General features: G+C 48.0%; 2 protein-coding genes across 6 annotated transcripts in view; one reads left to right on the plus strand and one right to left on the minus strand.

The window, feature by feature from the left end:
* Nucleotides 1–120: 120 nt before the first annotated feature.
* On the minus strand, nucleotides 121–1,657 carry LOC143425386 (uncharacterized). Its single transcript, XM_076898131.1, has 4 exons — nucleotides 1,593–1,657; nucleotides 1,166–1,462; nucleotides 618–1,050; nucleotides 121–536 (listed from the first exon to the last, which is right to left on the minus strand). The coding sequence occupies exons 2-4, from the start codon at nucleotides 1,442–1,444 to the stop codon at nucleotides 292–294; spliced, it is 957 nt and encodes a 318-aa protein (XP_076754246.1). The 5' UTR covers nucleotides 1,445–1,462; nucleotides 1,593–1,657; the 3' UTR covers nucleotides 121–291.
* Nucleotides 1,658–2,044: 387 nt separating this feature from the next.
* Stan (protocadherin-like wing polarity protein stan) overlaps nucleotides 2,045–20,054 on the plus strand; it is a 30,287-nt gene continuing 12,277 nt past the window's right edge. For 3 of the 5 annotated variants that reach the window (XM_076898492.1, XM_076898493.1, XM_076898489.1), the window contains exons 1-12: nucleotides 2,045–2,147; nucleotides 2,712–3,135; nucleotides 9,612–10,195; nucleotides 10,402–11,955; nucleotides 12,037–12,877; nucleotides 13,029–16,950; nucleotides 17,031–17,397; nucleotides 17,472–17,687; nucleotides 17,747–18,319; nucleotides 18,395–18,821; nucleotides 18,907–19,144; nucleotides 19,727–20,044. In XM_076898492.1, the coding sequence (XP_076754607.1) occupies nucleotides 9,753–10,195; nucleotides 10,402–11,955; nucleotides 12,037–12,877; nucleotides 13,029–16,950; nucleotides 17,031–17,397; nucleotides 17,472–17,687; nucleotides 17,747–18,319; nucleotides 18,395–18,821; nucleotides 18,907–19,144; nucleotides 19,727–20,044 (8,899 nt within the window). In that variant the 5' untranslated portion in view covers nucleotides 2,045–2,147; nucleotides 2,712–3,135; nucleotides 9,612–9,752. Of the gene's footprint in view, nucleotides 2,148–2,711; nucleotides 3,136–6,679; nucleotides 6,778–9,611; nucleotides 10,196–10,401; nucleotides 11,956–12,036; nucleotides 12,878–13,028; nucleotides 16,951–17,030; nucleotides 17,398–17,471; nucleotides 17,688–17,746; nucleotides 18,320–18,394; nucleotides 18,822–18,906; nucleotides 19,145–19,726; nucleotides 20,045–20,054 lie in introns of those variants that run through there. The other 2 variants (XM_076898490.1, XM_076898491.1) reach the window with 2 other exon arrangements.

Consider the following 20,054-nt stretch of genomic DNA (forward strand, 5'->3'; position numbering starts at 1 on the left):
TCAATAGTCCTACTAAATTTTATTGTTTCCGAAAATATTCTTACAGTACCAGAGTGAACTCCAATTATATATTTAATAGCAGTATCTGCTATACCACTACCAATAAAATTCCAAGAGGGAAAGGTGACTAAAATTGTAAGAATAATTGCAGAAATTTCATTTCTAATTTGTATACTGAAACTTCTATATTGACTGTACCAAGTCTGCCTTTCAAATGTGTAACATAAACCCCTGGCAGATACGAATTAAGTTTGTAATGCAATGCAATGTACATATTTCATGTTTCTAATATTACCATAAGGCACAATGTGAAAGTGATAAATTTTCCTTTAAGCTATTTGGCAAAGTATTAGGAAAAGTGATAGATTTCATCAGATTCCATAAAGTATTTATTATTAAAAGGGTCGTATCGTCATTGTATTCATTTCCAGGTATTAACATATCGGGTGGCCTTGTACAACGTAATTGAATTGCATAAGGTAAATCCATTCTAATGAGTATGGTGTTAAGTACATTAGCTTCCAACATTCTGTGGGCTTTATTTAACATATATATGATAATCATATATGATAAGATTATTAGATCTTTTAATTATAAGTTATTTTCTTAGTACATACAACATGCACATGAAACAGATGAAAGTAAGAAAACCAATTCTAAATTTGTTGGATACATTTCTTGGTGGGAAGCCTGCACTAGTTCAACTGCAATTACTGGCAACATTGATTTTTCCATAGCTTTATGACAATATTCAACTTTTATCGCATTAATATATTTTACTCGTGTCTTCAATAACAAAGAATAGAGAGCTTTATGAACATTTAATACTTGTTGTTTTGTTGGCAAGATTATAAGAAGTTGTCCTAACAATGTAAAGTATTGTTTCATTATATCATAATTAATGGAAGCTTCAGATGGCCTTTCTAACAACGGGGGTATATTACAAAGCTCCAACATTCTGTTAAGGTGCAACTCATATTCCTTAACAGATTTAACACGATCAGCCAAAAATTTTAATACTTTCATCACTAATGGCAAATCTTTAATTTTCTAAAAATTTGTAAGGATAATTTTCTCATAGAAAAGGATATAGCTTCTTGATTGTACAAAAAGTATCAATTATGAAATACTTTAAATGGATGGAATCATGTTTATTGAAGGATACATAACCACTGTCTCCTACTTTATCAAGATAATCGTATAACAGTGTACATATACGAATTATACTGTCACTTGTTATAGGATCAGATATAAGCGTATCTAATTTGTGTAGAATTTGATTTGTGTCCAGCTTGATTTGCTCATTATACTTAAACGCTCCTTTTGATAATTTATCAGTTTTAGGATAATGGCAATTAACATATATTGGACAATGAAATTCTTTCCAAACATCGGTAACTCCTGGTTTATTAGAAGATTGCATTCTGCCTTTATTTTGCTCCATAACTTTGTAGCTACAGTTCTTTCATATAGTACGTATTTGTTACAAATATAATTTAATTTCAAAGAATTAGTACGTATCGCAAATAATATTTAGAAACGACATTGTACAATCACCGAACGATTGGAATAAATTTACGCTAAAGCCTTACCTTCTTTTCGTTACAAATATCACATAAAGTTCATAAGAAAGAAATTAAATATTACCGCAATGTTAGCCTCATAGAAGAACCATATTAAAAAAAAAGAACGTGCAACGGAGTAACTATTCAAACTAATGGCGCCCTCTAATATAAGCTTCATAAAGTCTGGCATAGATGTCGCTTCCATCGAATTAAGCGCGACACAGTGAGCTTTAATTCGGTTCGAATACTATGAGAAATATTTCCTGCTGCATTTAATTTTATCGATATTAATCTTATATTTGCTACAAGATGTCGAGAAGAAATAGTAAAAAATATTGATAATCTAATCGATGTTTAATAATAATTGAAAATATCAGTTGTAAATGTGTATTGTTCGCTGGGCTATAGTTACATATACGAAAGTTTTACATGTGTGAGAGCATCAGGCACGTGCAAGAGAGAGTTCGCACAGTCGTCGACGGTGTCGGCGGTGTGGCAAGGTGTGTGCTCGTGTCTCTCATTGTCAGTTTATCTACATTTTGTACGCTGTGCGTTCAATCTCATTTGCAACGTTTAAAAAGCGTTAGTATCAATAAACAATTACATTTGTTAGTAGCGATAGGATCGACGGTCTTTCAAATTATATTCATAGTTTTGCGAAATTAGAAAGTACATGTTCCCTGTAACTACTTATGAAATCAAGTGTTTCATATTTTCAATTCCTGGTTAGAGTATCCAAAGATAAAAATTATACCTTTTTAGACTCACATTGTAGTATGATTTATTGAATATTGTTACCAAAAATATATACCAGATTTAGAAAATACCATATACTTGGCATAGTTTCGAAAATTGTCATAAAGTTAGAAAATTAACAGTATCTCAAATCAAGTACTACGATTTAATAACAGGTATCTGTCTCGCATTTGATATAATAATCTTAATTGACGTACAATATGATTATGTAAATGTATATCTTCGTAGGAAAAAAAGAGAGAAAATATCATGCCACAGATAAATGTATCTTCAAATTTTTATTCGATGCTATCGAACGATCGAGATAAGTTTTCAAACGATAACTAATTCATTCCCATTGCTATCGATTTTGGTTCGACATTGTGAGAAAAAGGAATCTTTTTTTTGCAGTGACTATACAAGTGGCGTGTGCGACGATCTTGAAGGAAGTAAACGCGAGGAAGAAAAAACCGCATTAATCCCAGATCAGTGGCCGCAACGGAGATCTTGGTCGTTTGATCGTCTCTCGAAGTCAATGTCGAGATACACGGTCGCAGGTAGTCGCCCTCTACTATGCTCGTATGTAAGATTGGTTAGTGCGTGTGGTTCGTAGTACTCGGAACGCTGCCGAGAGCAGCTGAAGTGCGTGCATCGAGTTCTTCGTGATTTCGCCTCATTGTTCGCGCAGTGTCCGCGTGTGTGTGTCTATGTGTTTCGTTTCTCGTTGAATTTCGCGTGTTCGTTAGGAGAAAGTGTCTGGAAAGGATTAACAATCAACTGCTGAAGCTGGGTGTGACTCGCGATGTGATAAAATTGCGACGACCTTGGCGGGACGGTGAGTGACCTTTTCGAATAGCATTTTCATTCGCGTTACATTACTTTATCCGTGAACGAACGCGCGGAGTGCGCGCTGCCGGTGTTTCTCATACCGGTGCTTTCTCACGAGAAAAATGCCTTGTTAATTACTGCGACAGCGAGGCGTGTAACGAGCCCTGACTACAATCATGCTTTTTGCTTTCGTCCTACGGACCTTTTTCTCAAACCTCTGCTACGTCGCATGTGCAGTATCGTCTCCTTATTAACCTTTTACAGAATTCAAAGGACAGCCCGTTTCCTGTTTATAGCTTGAATGCGATTCACGTCGTTTCTGTTGTTTTCAACCTGCGTCTCTAGAGGGAGAAGGAAAACGAAGGAGACAGTAGAAAAGGCGCGAGTGTCCGAATGACTGAAAATTCTTGACATTTTCGCGTACAATTGGCTCGCGATACTTTTTCTCTTCTGCAACCGCTTCCTGTACATCGTTTACGCGTGCTTCATGCGTAATAATATATAGAAGCGTTTGATCGATTCAACACGCGGCACACTGGCGTCTAACCACCTCTCTCTTTCTATCTCTCTATCTTAAAATACGTAAATACGCGGATGCACATGCAGTAACGAAGCGTAATGATTGAAATGTTTTTCGATAAGAAGAGAAAGTTGTAAGGTGAGTAGACGAAGACCGAGGGTGAAAATAAGAAGCCAAGAAATGTAACGTTAGAAAAATTTTGATACGCCGCTGGGACGAGGGTTAGCAGGGTCGTTTCCCCGAGCCGGCGAATCAATATTTGGAGGGTAAGCGCGTCCGGACTGTCGGCGTCGAAGCTGCGGAACGTGAGTCACTCACCCCTGATTGCGAGGGAGAAAGAGAAGAGGATGACTTTTCTCTTTCACCCTCTCTTGTTGTTTCGCGACTCGAGTAGTCTCGACTTGCCTCGACTCTATTCGATCCGCTGTTGTGCGCTGAAAGATTGCTAGGTACTTCGTGGGTAGGAAGTTGCGAAGCCCAGCGTGCAATAAATAGGAAGAAGTTGTCCAAATACATTATTTCGGGAACTTCGCTTGAACTGGCGAGAAACTTATGGAAATATAACGATCGTCCGCTGGTAAAACTAACAAATAAATACGCATCGAAGTTGCCGCCACGAGATATCGCGCCGGTTTAATTAAGTAACTTACGAATTTTCGGATTCCCCGCACAGTCGTAAGAACGGAACGTTAATTTATGGCCTTTAAAGACGCCCGTGCACGCATACGAGCGTGAAATGTATGCACCTAACTAAACCCGTTCGAGGGAGCGACGGTGGGAACAGGTTCCATAAAATTGAGCGTTCTTCCGTAGGACTTTTATCTGGGGCCAGCATCTCTGTACCTCGTGCTACCATCGCGTCGACCCTTTCCAAAATTTTCAAACGCGTATTCTTCCACAATGAAAGTTCTAATGGAAACCGTTACAACCGAACCTTCTTTTCACCGTTTTCACTCGTTGTTACGAAATTTTCATTTCAATTACAGGTCAAGGAAAAGTGTTGCTTCTTGACGGCAAACGGGAGAAAACGGTATCTACGGACATAATAGTTGGAATCATGCGCTACTGTGTTTCTAATCAGGCGAAAGGCATAAGAAAGCGGCGAAACGCATGCGGGAATGCTCGTACTTACAATGAACAAATCGATGCCCGTGCAAAGTGAAAAGTAAGCATTTGTTTTCGAACAGGTCGAAAGACGCCAGCGCTGGCAAGACTGGAAAGATGGTATCGTCTCCGTAATATGACTGCAGAGTTGAAATTCTGGATTTATTCCTGTTTAACAAGACGAATTATTCTCCAAGACGACTCTTGTCAATCGATCGTGTCTAGTCTTCGAACGGTTCAACAAATCTTGAACTCATCGTTCGTGACCAATTATTAGAGTTCGAAGAAGCGACGTCCGACGTGTGCTCGAGAATTCAATGAGCCAGACTACGCTATATATGAACAACGTGTCGTTTATCTGTGGTAAAAAGAAAAAATACGAGCAAAACATACGAAGCAGATATCGTTTGGATCGAATATATGCGCGTGTTCCAGAGTAATTCGAAGTGGAGCTACGCCCAATCTTTCAGAGATTTCACCGCTGACCGTTACGTGAATATATGTACACCTATAGTTTGTAGTTTCGCGTACACCGTCTAACGGTTGTTATTGTAACTATCGTGGAATAGAGAGATCTCTACTTGACGCTTATTCGAACGCTTTCTTCGAAAAGCCACGCAGCTATTAGATTTTCTTCGTACTTGATTCGACCAGTGTGTCGAATTATATATTCGAGAATTTGCTCCTCCGCGACTCGATCGCATCTCTAATGCCAGTAGCCTGAATTGGAGATCTAACGAAGGACGGAAGAAGAACGCCGAGCTCCCAGCGTTGATCTTGTACCTGACTGTCGCAACCTTGGACGAGAACCGTGGTCGTTGTAATAGGTATGCGGCGTTTCTCGCGTGTTCCATTCGTCAAGCGGCCAGCTCTTTCTCTTTCCACCACGAGAATAATTCCTCCCCAATTTCGACCCAGGTTCGCCCAGCCGTCTGACCACCGTACATAATCGTAATAAGAGGCGAGGATGAGATTCGAACGGTCGGCGTGGAGAACGATCGGTGGAACGATTACCGCGATTACGATACCTTCCCTCTCGAATCTTCCGTGTCCGTGGGATTTCTCGACGCCTCTGCACGGATTTCATCCTCGTCGCGTTCAACAAAGTACATTTAAAGCCCCGAACGAATGGATGATGCGATAGTTTTGCTCGGTGGTAGCTGTTCTTTATCGCGCAATTATTTTCCAGTTTAAGAAAATACTCGGGACGCGTCGAGTCAATTTACACCGGATTAGTTCTCTATCGGATTAATGGGATTGCAGGGATTCGCGCGGTGTCGGTGTCAGCTGGGATTCGCTAGGGGCCGGCGCATTAAAAGATCGTTACCGTGGACTCGATGAACCCGGTATTCGCGACGATGCCCGAAAGGAGAAGAAGAAGAGAGGACAGTCGTGCACGGGCGCTTAACGCGGGAAGAAACGCGCGGGCCGAGTAATCCGGCAAAACAGTAAATTGGATCAGCAACCTCGGGAAGGCGACAGTGAACGCGCTTTATGTCTTCATCGAAACGGACGAAATTGAGCGGTTCGTTGTTCGTCGAGGTCGACTGGTTTCGAGATAACCTGCCAGTTTGATTCATCGAATCTTCCCGACTGGTTTAGGAGCAAGCTGGAGACGGACTCCTTTCGACGGTTTATCTATGCTTCCTGAGGGGCCCCAGCCGACGAGGTCGATTCGAAAACAGGCAGAGTCATTAGAAAGGAAGATAGAGGGCCGTTGGTGTTCGAGGATAATTGGTAGGTTCGAATTCCAGGGAACCCAACTTATTCGACGCGAGTTGTTTCGTTTAATTGATATACCTACTGTTGCACCTTTCTCCGGCTAGCCCGCGGGAAAGCGAACGTTCCGCATCTAACGTAAATTATCACGGGCAATTAATTTGACTGAGTCGTGAGACACGAGCACGGTTGTAGGAATCCCCGGGCACGGGAAGATGTTATCGATATCGCGCATTTTCCGCTGGACGGTTAACCGGAATTTAAGAGTCGGCAACGTGTGAGCGAGAACGAGCGCGGAATATAAAGGTGCGCGCGGCCACCGTCCACGGAATACCATTGCGGGTCGCGTTCCATCGTTCGAGGTTGCACGACGCATCGAACGTGCGCGTTGAGACGATCATTTTCCGAGCCGCGATCGAACCCTTTCGTTCAAACGAAACGGTAGTTACCGCGGCGTACACGCGATTCCATTTAATAACAAAGAGGAAGAAAGAGGATGGAAACGGGTCGACGTTATTAACGGACCCCGCGGCAGGCAGGCTGAAATATTAGATCGGCTATCTTAACGATCGCAGAATCGTTTCGTCGTACGCGCGACTGTGGTCCCGCGGTTGGAGGAATCTCGGAGTTGAATAGCACAGGTGTTTAGATGACTCGCGAGTTTTTCACCGTTCTCAGCGGGAGGCGGCCGTCTGCAATTTCGTTTTCCACGGATCTCGCTCGGCGAGTATCCCGCGCGACACGTTGGTCGCGCATCGGTACCGGTTTCTCGGAGTTTTCTGCCGGCGTCGAAGGATAAACGTGGCTACTATCGGACGGGGACGAGCGTTAGGGATGAAACTGTATTGTAAGGCCGGAGCGCGCCGCTCGGAGTCGAGGATTTTCGAGGGGAAGGAGGAAAGGTCAGGCGTCGCGACGCGACGGAGAAACGAAGAAGCGGCCCTCCGCCTCTTGGCTCCTTCCTTTTTCTCCTGTCCGGTCGGATCGTTTTGTTCTGGAGGCGAGTCGCTCGGACCGTACACGCTCGTTGTCTACCTGCCTCGTACCCGGTCGTGCGAGCGCTCCTCCTCGATTGGTTCATGCCGATGCACCGTTCGTTCGGATTGGCCAAACCGGATCGGCTAGCCTCCGGGGAAGGAGAATCGCGGCCCGGTACCATCGGGGAACTATCGTGCTCTCGCTACGGTCAACTAGCCCCTAAAACGCAATAAAACAAACGGGATGGGAAGAGGATGCTCATTGCAGACGTCCTTTACGCCGCGTACCGCGTTGTGCCTTCTCCTCGAGTATCGACTCGCCTCCTTTTTTCCATATCGTACGCATCCTGCGCTTGTAAGACCATCCTCGTTCGAAAGATGGGAATAAAAAGTTTGTAAATGTAAACCGCATACACGTTTCGTTCGCTGCTGAAGCTTTAATCGCCGATATCGTCGTCGTAAAGCCGAGGAAATGATCCATCGCCAATGTTGTCAACGATCCTCCGTCAGTGTCGAAAGTTGCTTTATATTAACATTTAATTAGCATCGTATCGATGTATCCTTATCTTCAACTGAGTTCCGCAGCGAACTCTCAAGATACTTTCTTGATATTCGTGCCGCTCTTGAGAAATGAAACGTATACCGGAATGCGTAAGCGCAATTTCGTCCAACCGTTACACGGCTTATATTGTTTGCGGGAATGCCTCGTCGCAACTTTTTTCCTCGCTTCCGTGACCGAGTAACTTTCCGCGAAAGACCAGCGCGGCGCAGTCCTCGGGATTTTTTTTTAAATCGATCCCAGGCCTTGACCGCGGGAACGAAGCGAATCATTTTTCTTAATTACCTGTCGTTGGTTCATCGGACGCGAAAAAAGCCGTCGAGGAGGGAACATTGCGCGATGAATATTTCATAAAGAAACGAGGGGCGCGAGTCGCGCGAGGACGTTCTACCTGTTATCGCGTCTCGCAGATGTTGGATTCAAATCCGACGAGCATCAGGAGGAGAGACCTTGGACGAGGACAGGCAAGAAGATACTGGGGCTGCGCGTCTCTACCCTTTTTCGCCAGCCGGACGGGTGTTTAAACTGGCATCCTTCGAGATTACACGTTTCGATGTCTCGCACGAAGAACGCGAGGGGTTATTTGCGACGCGTACCATCTTTTTTTGAAGAACGCCTCGGACGTTGCACGCTCGTAGGGAAATGACAGAGCGAACGGGGATTGAGAGATGTTACGTCCGCCGGAGAAGAAGCGTTTGCGGTTTGGAAAACTGGGGATATCGCGGAGAATAGACGGTTAACGCGTTAAATAGGCGGTAGTCGCGGTAGAAGGGAACGCACGAGGGAACAAGGAGGGTGAAACGAACGGAAATCGTTCTTCCCACGTTTTGTTGCGGGTATCGCATTCTCACACTCGCGAAAGATATTCGGTGCAAGAAAGCGGCTGTGTCGGACGTGTTTTTTTCCCCGATCTTGGTCGAGGAAGAAAATGCGATTAGAACGGAAACCGAAACGGCACGGTTAATAAACGCCGGCAAATCTGATTCCCGATTTTTACTCGAAATTCCAACAGCAACCTACCAGTTCTCTCGTCGACGGTAACTTACTAGATCGTACTCGAATGCCCTCTACCACGCGCGATGAATTATTCAGCGGCTCTCGAGATTACTCGTTTGCCTCGTTTACGTTCGTATCGTTTTATCACCGATCACGAATCACTCTGATAGAGACCAGCCTAAAATTATACACTGCAACTTGTCCGGATTAAGAAAACCATGGTACCAACTCTCCCCGATGAAGTCGGGGTCGCGATCTCTGAACTAACGAGCTGCACGTCGGCTTCTCACGTTTCGAGTTACACGTTCGAACGTGCTTGATCGGAGACGAATCTAAAAAAGCCTCGGAACGCTTGATCTTAATCGAGCAGGGAAATCGCGCGTAAGTATTCACCAGCTTCCCGTAAAAATGTTCGGATACACATAAAACTTACTGACTCGCGATTTATGCACCTCGGAACAGCTGGTGATTGAAACTTCTTCCCCTCTAACCGTGGCCAGTTCGAATACCAATTAACCGCGAGCGTAGTCACTCGTAAGGGTCGGAATAACGACGTACGAGTAGAGATGAGAGGAAAAAGAGAAAAGAGGAATGTTTCCGTTTCGCAGATGAAAGGCTGTTGGGGCATGTGTTGAAACGGGCGGGCAGGGAGGAAGGAAGGAAGAGAGGATCGGCAACAATGGGACACTTGTCCGGGAGGGTAGAGCACGAGAAGAAGAAGGAGCGGTCGCTGTAAGAGGGTGGCTGCCATGGCGAGATGGAAATGGATCCTCCCGTTGCTCGCGGCCTTCTGGGTCCTTACCGACGCCTATCTGGCTGTGCTCTCCTCGAGCACGCCGGCTGGCAGCGTGGTGTTCGAGGCAGGTGTACCGCAGCTTGGCGGCCGTCGAAAGTACGAGGTGTCCAACGAACGAACCGCGTGGTTCGCCAGGAAACTGCTCAAGGTGCACCCTCACAACGGCCGGGTAACGCTGGCGCGGTCGTTGAGCTGCGATGGGCTTCAGTATCCGCGGATCTTCACCTTCTACGTCGACTCGACCAGCTCCAGGTTAGGCAGACCGACGATCGACTACTACAGCCTGCCCCTCAGGATCCTGATCACCGGCTGCGGCGGGGAGAATCGAGATCTGGCCGCGACCAGGGGATGGATGGCGGAAACTTTGGCCTCGTACGCTATGCCGAGCACCGAGAGGTGAATCGTCCTTCCTCTCTTATTCCTATTACAGATGTTCATTTAGATAACGCCTCTAGAGGCCCCTTTGTTTCCATTTATCCGTTGGCGAATATAATTTGCACGCCGCTCGACGAGTCCCGTACATAATTATGCCCATTATACATCTTACGATCCGCTGAAAGAAACAACGGTAATCTTCTTGACTTATTCTGTCCGGACGACAGGTTCACCGAGGTTTGCCTTAGAACGTCGCAGTTGGTCGCGGCGTTGCGAGACTTCCTTCCGCAGACCGCGTTGAAGGAGTGCGAAACCAGGTGGGGCGGTGTAGCGGATCCTAGGTTTCTGATCGAGGGCGCAGCGGGTGATTTGGTCTCGGCCACGGAACAATGCTTGGTGGACCCATTCTGGAAGATCTCCGTGACGATGAACCTCAGATGCGGCATGGAGTCGCGGTTAACCGACGCCGAGCATCGGCTCAAGATCGTTTTTCACCATCGGCAGTTGGACGACACGGATTTGGGCAGACGAGTGCGCAGGGAATTGAAGAATCAGTCGCCGTACTTCGAGCAACCGCTGTACGTCGCCGCGGTCGAGGAGGAAAAAGAGCCTGGCGTGTATGTAACGTCAGTCCGGGCCAGAGATCCGGAAGGTGGTACGGTCCGTTACTCGATGAGTTCTCTGCTGGACGCGCGATCGCAAGCGTTGCTTGTTCTCGATCCGGTCACAGGAAGGGTCACCACTCGGGCGAGATTGGACAGGGAGAGCGTGGACGTGCATTACTTTCGGGTATTGGCAGTGGACGATTCCTTTCCACCGAGAACGGGTACCACCACCCTGCAGGTGAACGTTCTTGACACCAACGATCACGCTCCGAGCTTCGAATGGCCGGAATACGACGCCTCGATCAGAGAGGGTGTACCGGTTGGGTCCACTGTCGTCACGGTGAAAGCATCGGATCAAGACGCCGGCAGAAACGCCGAGGTCGAGTATACGATCTTGTCCACGACCAGCGGTAGCGGAAGCGAGACCACGGAGGACGCGTCGACCTTTCGAGTGGACCCAAGATCCGGCGTGGTTACGACGCGTACACCCCTCGACAGAGAAAAGACCGAGCTCTACACGGTGATTCTGAGCGTGTCCGATCAAGCGACCCCGCCTTCCGCTCGAAAAACGGCTAACGCGACGCTGGTGGTCCGCGTGTTGGACGATAACGACAACTATCCACAGTTCACCGAGCGCACCTATTCAGTCTGGGTACCCGAGGACTTGGATTACACCGCGAATCCAGTGATCGCGCGGATACGCGCGACGGATGCCGATTCAGGGAACAACGCGGCCGTTCGGTACGCTATAATCGGCGGAAACACGCAGAATACATTCTCCATAGACTCCATGAGCGGCGACGTTGCCCTCGTCAAGCCGTTGGATTACGAGTCCACCAGGAGTTACAAGATAGTGATACGCGCCCAAGACGGAGGCTCGCCAGCCAGATCTAATACGACCCAGCTTCTAGTGCACGTCAAGGACATTAACGATAACGCACCGCGGTTCTACACCAGCCACTTTCAAGAGTCTGTCTCGGAGAACGTACCTGTCGGGTACTCGATGCTCAGGATACAGGCGTACGATGCCGACGAAGGCGCGAACGCTCAGATAAAATACACCATCGGGGCTCGAGACTTCACCGGAGCCTCCACGGAGAACTTTCCCATAACCGTTAGTTTGGAGACTGGCTGGATTTATACGACAAAACAACTGGATCGCGAACAGTGCTCCAGGTATTTTACAATTTATTCCTTTTTATTTAGTTTGTTTGAACTTTTGAGTAGAAAGTATCATCGATAATCGTTTTCTTTTAGGTATCAGTTCACTGTGGTCGCCGCGGATTCCGGCGAGATGCCAAAATCAGCCAGCGCCACCGTGATACTCACGGTGACCGATGTGAACGATAACGATCCCTATTTCGATCCGAAGAATTACGAGGCTGTAGTTTCGGAGGACGATCCCCCGGGAACTCCAGTCACATCTGTCACGGCGACGGATCCCGACGAGGACGCCAGGATACACTACGAAATTACCGCTGGTAACACAAGAGGTCGTTTCTCGATAGCGTCCCAGAACGGACGTGGCTTGATAACAATTGCCCAGCCGCTCGATTACAAACAGGAGAAACGATTCGTCTTGACGGTCACAGCCTCCGACAGCGGTGGCAGAACCGACACTGCTCTCGTTTACGTTAACATCTCGGACGCGAACAATTTCTCACCGGTATTCGAGAACGCACCCTACTCGGTCTCCGTATTCGAAGACGCTCCTGTTGGCACCACGGTTCTGGTCGTCAGCGCGACTGACTCGGACGTCGGGAAAAATGCTCAAGTCACCTACAGCTTGGACACGGATGGCGGGGACCAATCTGTATCCGAATTTACTATAAATCCGCAGACAGGCGCCATTACGACCACGCGACCGCTCGATCGCGAACTCATACCCGCCTATCTGCTAACTGTTACGGCCAGGGACGGTGGCATACTACCTCTATCGGATACTACCGACGTCGAGATATCCGTTACGGACGTTAACGATAACGCGCCGGTGTTCGAGGCCCTTCAGTACCAAGGATCTGTTCCGGAAGACGTGCTAGTCGGCACCAGCGTTCTCAGGGTCTCTGCTACGGACGCCGATACGGATCTCAATGGCAGGGTAAGCAGGCTTCGGCTATTGTAAGGCGAGAATATGTTGTTACGTAATATCGTGAGAATGTTGCATTGCCTATTTTTACGCTGTATGTATTTATACGAAGGTGCAGTCTCACGCTTCTGCTTTCCGATCTAAAGGTTCCTCGTTATTCCAGGTGAGGTACGCTTTAGAAGACGACGGCGATGGCACCTTCGCCATTGACTCGACCACAGGAATAATCAGGACGGCTAAACCGCTCGATAGAGAATCGGTTGCGAAGTACATTTTGAAGGCAATCGCGATGGACAGAGGATCTCCGTCTCTCTCGACCGTGGTGCCCGTAACCATCAAAATAAAAGACGTGAACGATTCACCGCCCGCTTTCGAGAACGACAAGATCGTACTTTACATAGCCGAGAATTCTCCGATAGGCTCGACGGTCGGAGAGATTTACGCCCACGATCCGGACGAAGGGCCGAACGCAGTCGTGCAGTACTCGGTGATAGGTGGCGAGGATTCAAACAGCTTCGCGCTGAACATCAGGCCAGGCGTAGATCGCGCGGAATTGATCACGCTCGAGGAACTCGACTACGAATCGCCTAAGAAGAAGTTCGAGCTGGTCGTTCGTGCCGCCTCGCCTCCTCTGAGGTCGGACGCTCTCGTTCAGATACTGGTAACCGACGTAAACGACAACGCGCCGGTCTTGAAGGACTTTCAAATAATATTCAATAACTTCAAAGACTTCTTCCCGTCCGCCCCCATAGGCAAGATACCTGCCGTCGACGCGGACGTTACGGATAAACTAACGTACACCATACTAGCTGGAAACAACGCCAATCTCATTGACCTGAACAGAACCAGCGGTGAGATCCGCCTATCGCCGCAGTTGAATACGAACGTGCCACGCGTTGCAACGATGGAAGTCTCTGTCACGGACGGTATCAATGAGGTCAAGGCCACCATGACCCTCTCCGTGCGTTTGATCACCGATAAAATGCTGTTGAACTCGATCACCGTCAGACTGGACGACATGACAGCCGAGGCTTTCCTCAGTCCTTTGTTGGGCTACTTCTTGGACGGCTTAGCCGCGATTATTCCTTGCCCCAGGGAAAATATCTTTCTCTTTAGCATACAGGAGGACGCAAATGTAAACGGAAAGATCCTGAATGTGAGCTTCTCGGCGCGAAAAGTCGAGCCAGGCGTGTCGGATGAGTTCTATAGCCCGCAGTTCCTCCAAGAACGCGTCTACCTGAATCGTGGAATCCTGGCAAGACTGGCCACGGTTACGGTAATGCCTTTTGACGACAATCTTTGCGTAAGAGAGCCCTGCTTGAACTTTGAGCAATGTCTGACCGTTTTAAAGTTTGGGAACGCTTCTGGTTTCGCGAGCAGCGACACCGTACTGTTTAGACCGATCTATCCAGTGACAACGTTCGCGTGCAAGTGCGCGAAAGGTTTTACCGGCAGCAAAGAATCGTATCTGTGCGACACCGAGGTAAATCTGTGTTACTCGAATCCGTGCATGAACGGTGGTACCTGTTACAGAAGGGAAGGCGGATACGCGTGTTCCTGTGGTACCAAATTCGCTGGAGAGAACTGCGAGATCTCGTTGGAAAAAGACTCGTGTTCACCAGGAGTCTGCAAAGGCGGTTCTCAGTGCACGATCAGAACGACGGGCGGCTTCACTTGCGAAGGTTGCCCGGTGACGACGTTGGAAAACGTAACACCGTTTTGCGAGCTGAAGGCTCGCAGCTTTGGACGCGCAACATTCCTCACGTTCGCCTCCTTGAGGCAGAGACACAGACTCCACATAAGATTAAGATTCGCCACCGAGGCGACTAACGGCCTTTTACTTTACAACGGTCGATACAACGAGAAACACGATTTCATAGCGTTAGAAATAATCGATTCTCAGGTCCAGTTCAGCTTCTCTCTCGGCGACGAGATCACAAGAGCGAGCGCGAGCGCACCTGGCGGAGTTTCCGATGGCCAATGGCACGAAGTGGAAGTTTCCTACATAAACAGGACCGTGACCATTTCTTTGGACAATTGCGACGTCGCTTTGGCCTTGGAATACGGCGAGAGGCTCGGAACAAGGTGGTCCTGCGCCTCGAGAAGCGAGCAGGTGCTCGAAGAGCGTTGCACCATCATCACGGAAACCTGTCATCGATTCTTAGATCTAACCGGACCTCTGCAATTAGGCGGGCTTCCTGCCATACCCTCCAGCTTTCAAGTCAGAAACAAAGATTTCCTCGGCTGCATCAGCGACCTGTACATCGATCACGTTTTCATCGACCTGAACTCGTTCGTGGCCGACAACGGCACCAACCCTGGCTGCCCGGAGAAAGCTTCGTTTTGCTCATCGTCTCCGTGCAAGAACAACGGAAAGTGCCGGGAAGTATGGTCTGGATTCGTTTGCGAATGCGAGGAGAACTTTGCTGGACCTACCTGCGCGGACGAGGTGGGTAAACCGTGGAACTTCAACGGCGATGGGATGCTCAGTTTCAATCCCCTGCTGAGGCCCATTCAGCTGCCCTGGCTGACGGCGCTCAGCCTGCGTACACGGACGAAGCAGGCGTTTCTGATGAGCGTGCAGATCGGGCAAAACAGTTCGGCGGTATTCGAGATTCGCGAGGGGAAGCTGATCGCGTTGCTAGACGGGGCGGACATCGTGCGGACGTTGAACAGCGTCGCCGACGGCGAGTGGCACAGAGTCGAGATCATCTGGCAGAGCGGGCACGTCTCTTTGGATATCGATTATCGGAACCGTCCTATATCGTCCGCGTTGCCAGCGAAATTGCAGGGCTTGTACGTCGGTAGAATCCTGGTCGGTGGACTGGAACAGTCGGCGAGCACCGAGTTACCGTTTTTCGACGGCTGCCTCCAGGACATTCGTATCGGGAGCAATCAGAGCGTGCTGCTGCGACCGACCATTCAGGAGAACGTCGCGGCGACCGGGTGCAGCTCGGAGTCCGAGTGCAACGTCGACTGTCCAGAGGCATCGATCTGCGTGGCCAAGTGGCAGGCCAGCGAATGCGTTTGCGCGGCTGGTCGCGTAGGACGTAACTGCGAGCGTGTCTGCGATCTGAATCCCTGCAACAACAGTGGTAGCTGCATCGAGGATGCATCCTCTCGCAGGGGTTACCGGTGCGAGTGCAACACGCCCGAGTATTCCGGGGAGTACTGCGAGATCAAAGCCGATCAACCTTGCCCGGCTACCTGGTGGGGCTCGCCTGTCTGCGGACCTTGCCACTGCGACGAGTCCAAAGGTTACGATCCAGCTTGCAACAAGACCACCGGCGAATGTTATTGCAAGGAGAACCACTATCAACCGTCCGGTAGAAAGGAGTGCATCCCGTGCGAATGTTACGCGACCGGAAGCTTTGGTCCGCGATGCGACACGGAAACGGGACAGTGTCGTTGTCGGGTCGGAGTGATCGGACGCTCTTGCACAGCCTGTCCGAATCCGTACGCGGAAGTCACTCTTCGAGGGTGCGAGGTGGTGTACGATGGATGTCCCAGGTCGTACGGCGAAGGTTTATGGTGGCCACGCACCAAATTCGGGATGATCGCCGTGGAAGACTGTCCTAATATGGCCGAGGGGAAGGCTTCTAGATCCTGCGACGACAAACTCGGCGGTTGGCAGGAGCCCGATCTCTTCAACTGCACCTCGGAAGCTTTCATCGAACAACGATATCAACTGGCCGCGCTCGAGAGCAAGGAGTTAACGCTGAACACCTACGTGGCTGTTAAGATAGCCAAGGACGTGCACGCAGCGGTGAACGTAACCAAAGAGCTGTACGGAGCCGATCTGTTGATCGCGGAGTCGCTGCTGGTCGCGTTGTTGCGCTACGAGGAGAGCCTAGTCGGGCTGAATCTGACTCACAGTCAAGACAAGGATTACGTGTCCCACTTGGTTGGAATCGCTAGCAGTATTTTAAAGGCCAAGTACCTGGAGAAGTGGACCAGAATCGAAACTCTGAGCGGTGATACTCCTGATAATGTCCTGGACGCCATGGGAAACTACTTGAAGACTTTGACTGCTTCCCAGCACGATACTTTTACCAATCCGTTCGAAGTAGTCGATACCAATGTTGGTAAGTATGCGAGACTGATAATGTTTAGGTACCCGTGAGAGATCTATCGTTGGTATTAATTTGAAACGGCTCGTTTTCAGTATTGGGTCTGGACATAGTAACCTCGGAAAGTTTATTCGGATACGAGACAGCAGAGTACACCGAAGACCCATCGGCGTCTACGGCCAGGCCAATGGAAGCGGATCAAAAAGTTGTCTTGCCCGATACGTCCGCGTTCCTGTCGTCGCCTACTCACTTCGGCCCGTCCATTACTTTCCCCAAGTACAACAATTATATGGCCGATCCAAGCAGATTCGATCCATATTCAAAGATACGAGTGCCTCTTAGCGTGTTAGGAATTAAACCTTTAATGCAAGGAGAATTACATGTTAAGAAAAGTTTGATCAATCGAAAGGCTGTGCTGAGTTACGTGCAATATAAACAATTAGGTGCCCTGTTGCCTCAGAGGTAACTATTTTCGTTACTTTTTTAATTATACGACGATTACGAGAGACGCTGTGAACAAAAACGTATTTTTTCAGATTCGATGATTCCGTGGCAGTTAGATGGGGCGTAGAAGTGGCGGTAGGTTCGCCAGTCATAACGGTGTCCGTTTTAGTCCCTTCCGACAACGGTTACGAACCTTTAACCGGGGTTCCTCTACAATCCCCAATTCAAATTAGTCTTTGGCTCAGCGAAAAGGACGAGCTCAAGACTAGAACCAATCCACAGTGTGTACACTGGAGTACAATCAGAGGGTAGGTCACAAATTTGATGGCATCCGATACTATCGGTACAATTTATCACTCTGTTACAGAACTGGTGAATGGAGTCGGATCGGTTGCACCACGGAAGTCGAGGATGATTCTCTATCCTCCGGCACGATCGTAAACTGCTCCTGTTTTCAATTATCTACCTTTGCGATATTAACAGACGTCCTCGACCCAGAGTATGTCCCAGAACCGTCTCTGTTGGAGGACGTGACTAGTTACAGCGCGTTTATGCTCGCACTGCCTTTGCTGTTATCCGCCTTGCTTATTCTGGCCTTAATTCGCGGCGGTAGCACGAACTCGAACAGTATACACAAAAATTTAGTGATGTGCGTTTTCTTCGCCGAAGTGTTGTACTTGGTCGCGCTCAAAGCCAGGAGCCCTCTAGTCTCAAACGAGTTCCCGTGCAAACTGACGGCGATCGGTCTGCATTATGCCTGGCTGAGCACCTTCTCGTGGACGTTGGTAGACTCCATTCATCTTTACCGAATGCTGACCGAAATGAGAGACGTGAATCATGGACAGATGAGATTTTATTATACAATGGGGTACGGCGCCCCCGCAATAATCGTCGGATTGACAATCGGCGTTCGAGCCGATCAGTATGGAAACTTTTACTTGTACGTTTATTCTTAATGTTTCAAAGCGATTCAACTTTTAATGTATCTTAACTCTCTCTCTATTCTTTATTCCAGTTGTTGGCTGTCAATTTACGAAACTGTGATTTGGTCTTTGATCGGACCGATTTGCTTGGCAGTTTTCGCCAACTTTTGCATCCTCGTCATGTCGATACGGGCAGCGTTCACGTTAACGGAACACATTATGGGTTTTGGAAATTTACGGACGTTACTTTGGCTGTCCGTAGCTTCGTTGCCTTTGCTTGGGTCTACGTGGACTCTAACGGTTCTCAATGCCTCCGAAAATTCTCCGACGCTATCGTACCTGCTTAGCATAGCAGTGGTCGTCCACGCATCGTTCAGTTTGGTCGGCTATTGCTTTATTAATAGTAGAGTGCGAAGGAATCTGTACTTAAGTTTATTAAGGTGTATCGGAAAGAAGACACCGCTGTTGGAGGGAAGCATGGGAAATGGTAGCAGCAGCCAGAATGTAAACGGTCATTCGGTACGTAAAATAACTTTGATCGATTATATACGTCTACTAATCACGGGAAGTATAAATAAAACTCTCGCGACGAATGACATTACAGCGATCCGCGTTGGCGTACTCGTCAACGTATAGCGGAGCGGAATCCGTGTGCAGAAGGGTCCACGTAGGAGTCTCAACGAGCAGTACAACCTCACGAAGTACAAATAAAACTGGGTCCAGTCCCTATCGTAGCGATACGCATTTAAGGCATACGTCAACGTCTACAAGTAATTATAATAGCGATAGAGATCCCTACATGTCGTCCAGGAGTCATCGGTCCGCGTTACACTCCAGACAAGGTACGTGGTAATCCACGAAACTTGTGCCGCCTTCTATTCTAATTTATTCTACATTTCTCGCCTAAGAGGCAAGAGAGAGAAAGATATATAAGAAAGCTATAAGAAAGAGCGAGACGGATTATACGGACCCACTGTAGAACCCCTGGCGCCATCTCTGTGAAAAGTGCTCAAACTGGTCGCACAACATTATCAACAGCGAAGTGAACTACTCAATGACTACTAGCGCCATCTCTTGGATGATCGCTGAAACTGGTCAGGCATTAGTTTCAGTACTTTCCGCAGAGATGGCGCTAGTAGTTCTTGCGTAGTTCACTTCGCTGTCGATAATGCTGAGCGACCAGTTTGAGCACTTTTTACAAAGATGGCGCCATGTGTTCTAGAGGAGGGTCTCCATTATCTGTCTCACTCTTTCTTATAGCTTTCTTATATATCTTTCTCTCTCTTACCTCTAAAACAGGAAATATAAAATAAATTACAATAAATTGCAATATGTTACTTTTAGAGTAGTTTAATCTATATTTCAATAGTTTTATTGTATTCTTCTATGCGATATTTATTCATAGTAATCATGACGATTTGCAGAAGCGACGGAACCGCGAAACCAACGCAGAGATTCCGAGTCCGATTCAGATGGCTCCCAGGCGGAAGGTGGTAGACGGAGTCTGGATCTTGCAAGCTCGCACAGCTCTGACGAAGAGGACGTCACGTCAAGATCGCACAGAAATATGGGTGTCACGACACAACAATCTCTCACGCACAGTTATCTGCCTAATATTCACAACAATCCCACCGAACACCTAAACATACTTTGCTCAAACACAGAACTCTTCCCAAACATTAAACCCATATACGCTCCTAGGTGGAGCTCCAAGTTACCAGAAGCGTATCTATCGTCAAACGGTAGGTCCTA

This window comes from Xylocopa sonorina, chromosome 7 (assembly GCF_050948175.1).
Source record: "Xylocopa sonorina isolate GNS202 chromosome 7, iyXylSono1_principal, whole genome shotgun sequence".
In the NCBI taxonomy this organism is placed as follows: Eukaryota; Metazoa; Arthropoda; class Insecta; order Hymenoptera; family Apidae; genus Xylocopa; species Xylocopa sonorina.

What these genes read in the sequence shown, in the direction of transcription:
- LOC143425386 (XM_076898131.1), bottom strand. Translation starts at nt 1,444, where the DNA reads ATGGAGCAAAATAAAGGCAGAATGCAATCTTCTAATAAACCAGGAGTT. An exon ending in AAGTAGGAGACAGTGGTTAT is followed by an intron (nt 1,051 to 1,165) that starts GTATCCTTCAAT and finishes ACAAATTTTTAG; the next exon opens with AAAATTAAAGATTTGCCATT. An exon ending in ATCTGTTTCATGTGCATGTT is followed by an intron (nt 537 to 617) that starts GTATGTACTAAG and finishes TGTTAAATAAAG; the next exon opens with CCCACAGAATGTTGGAAGCT.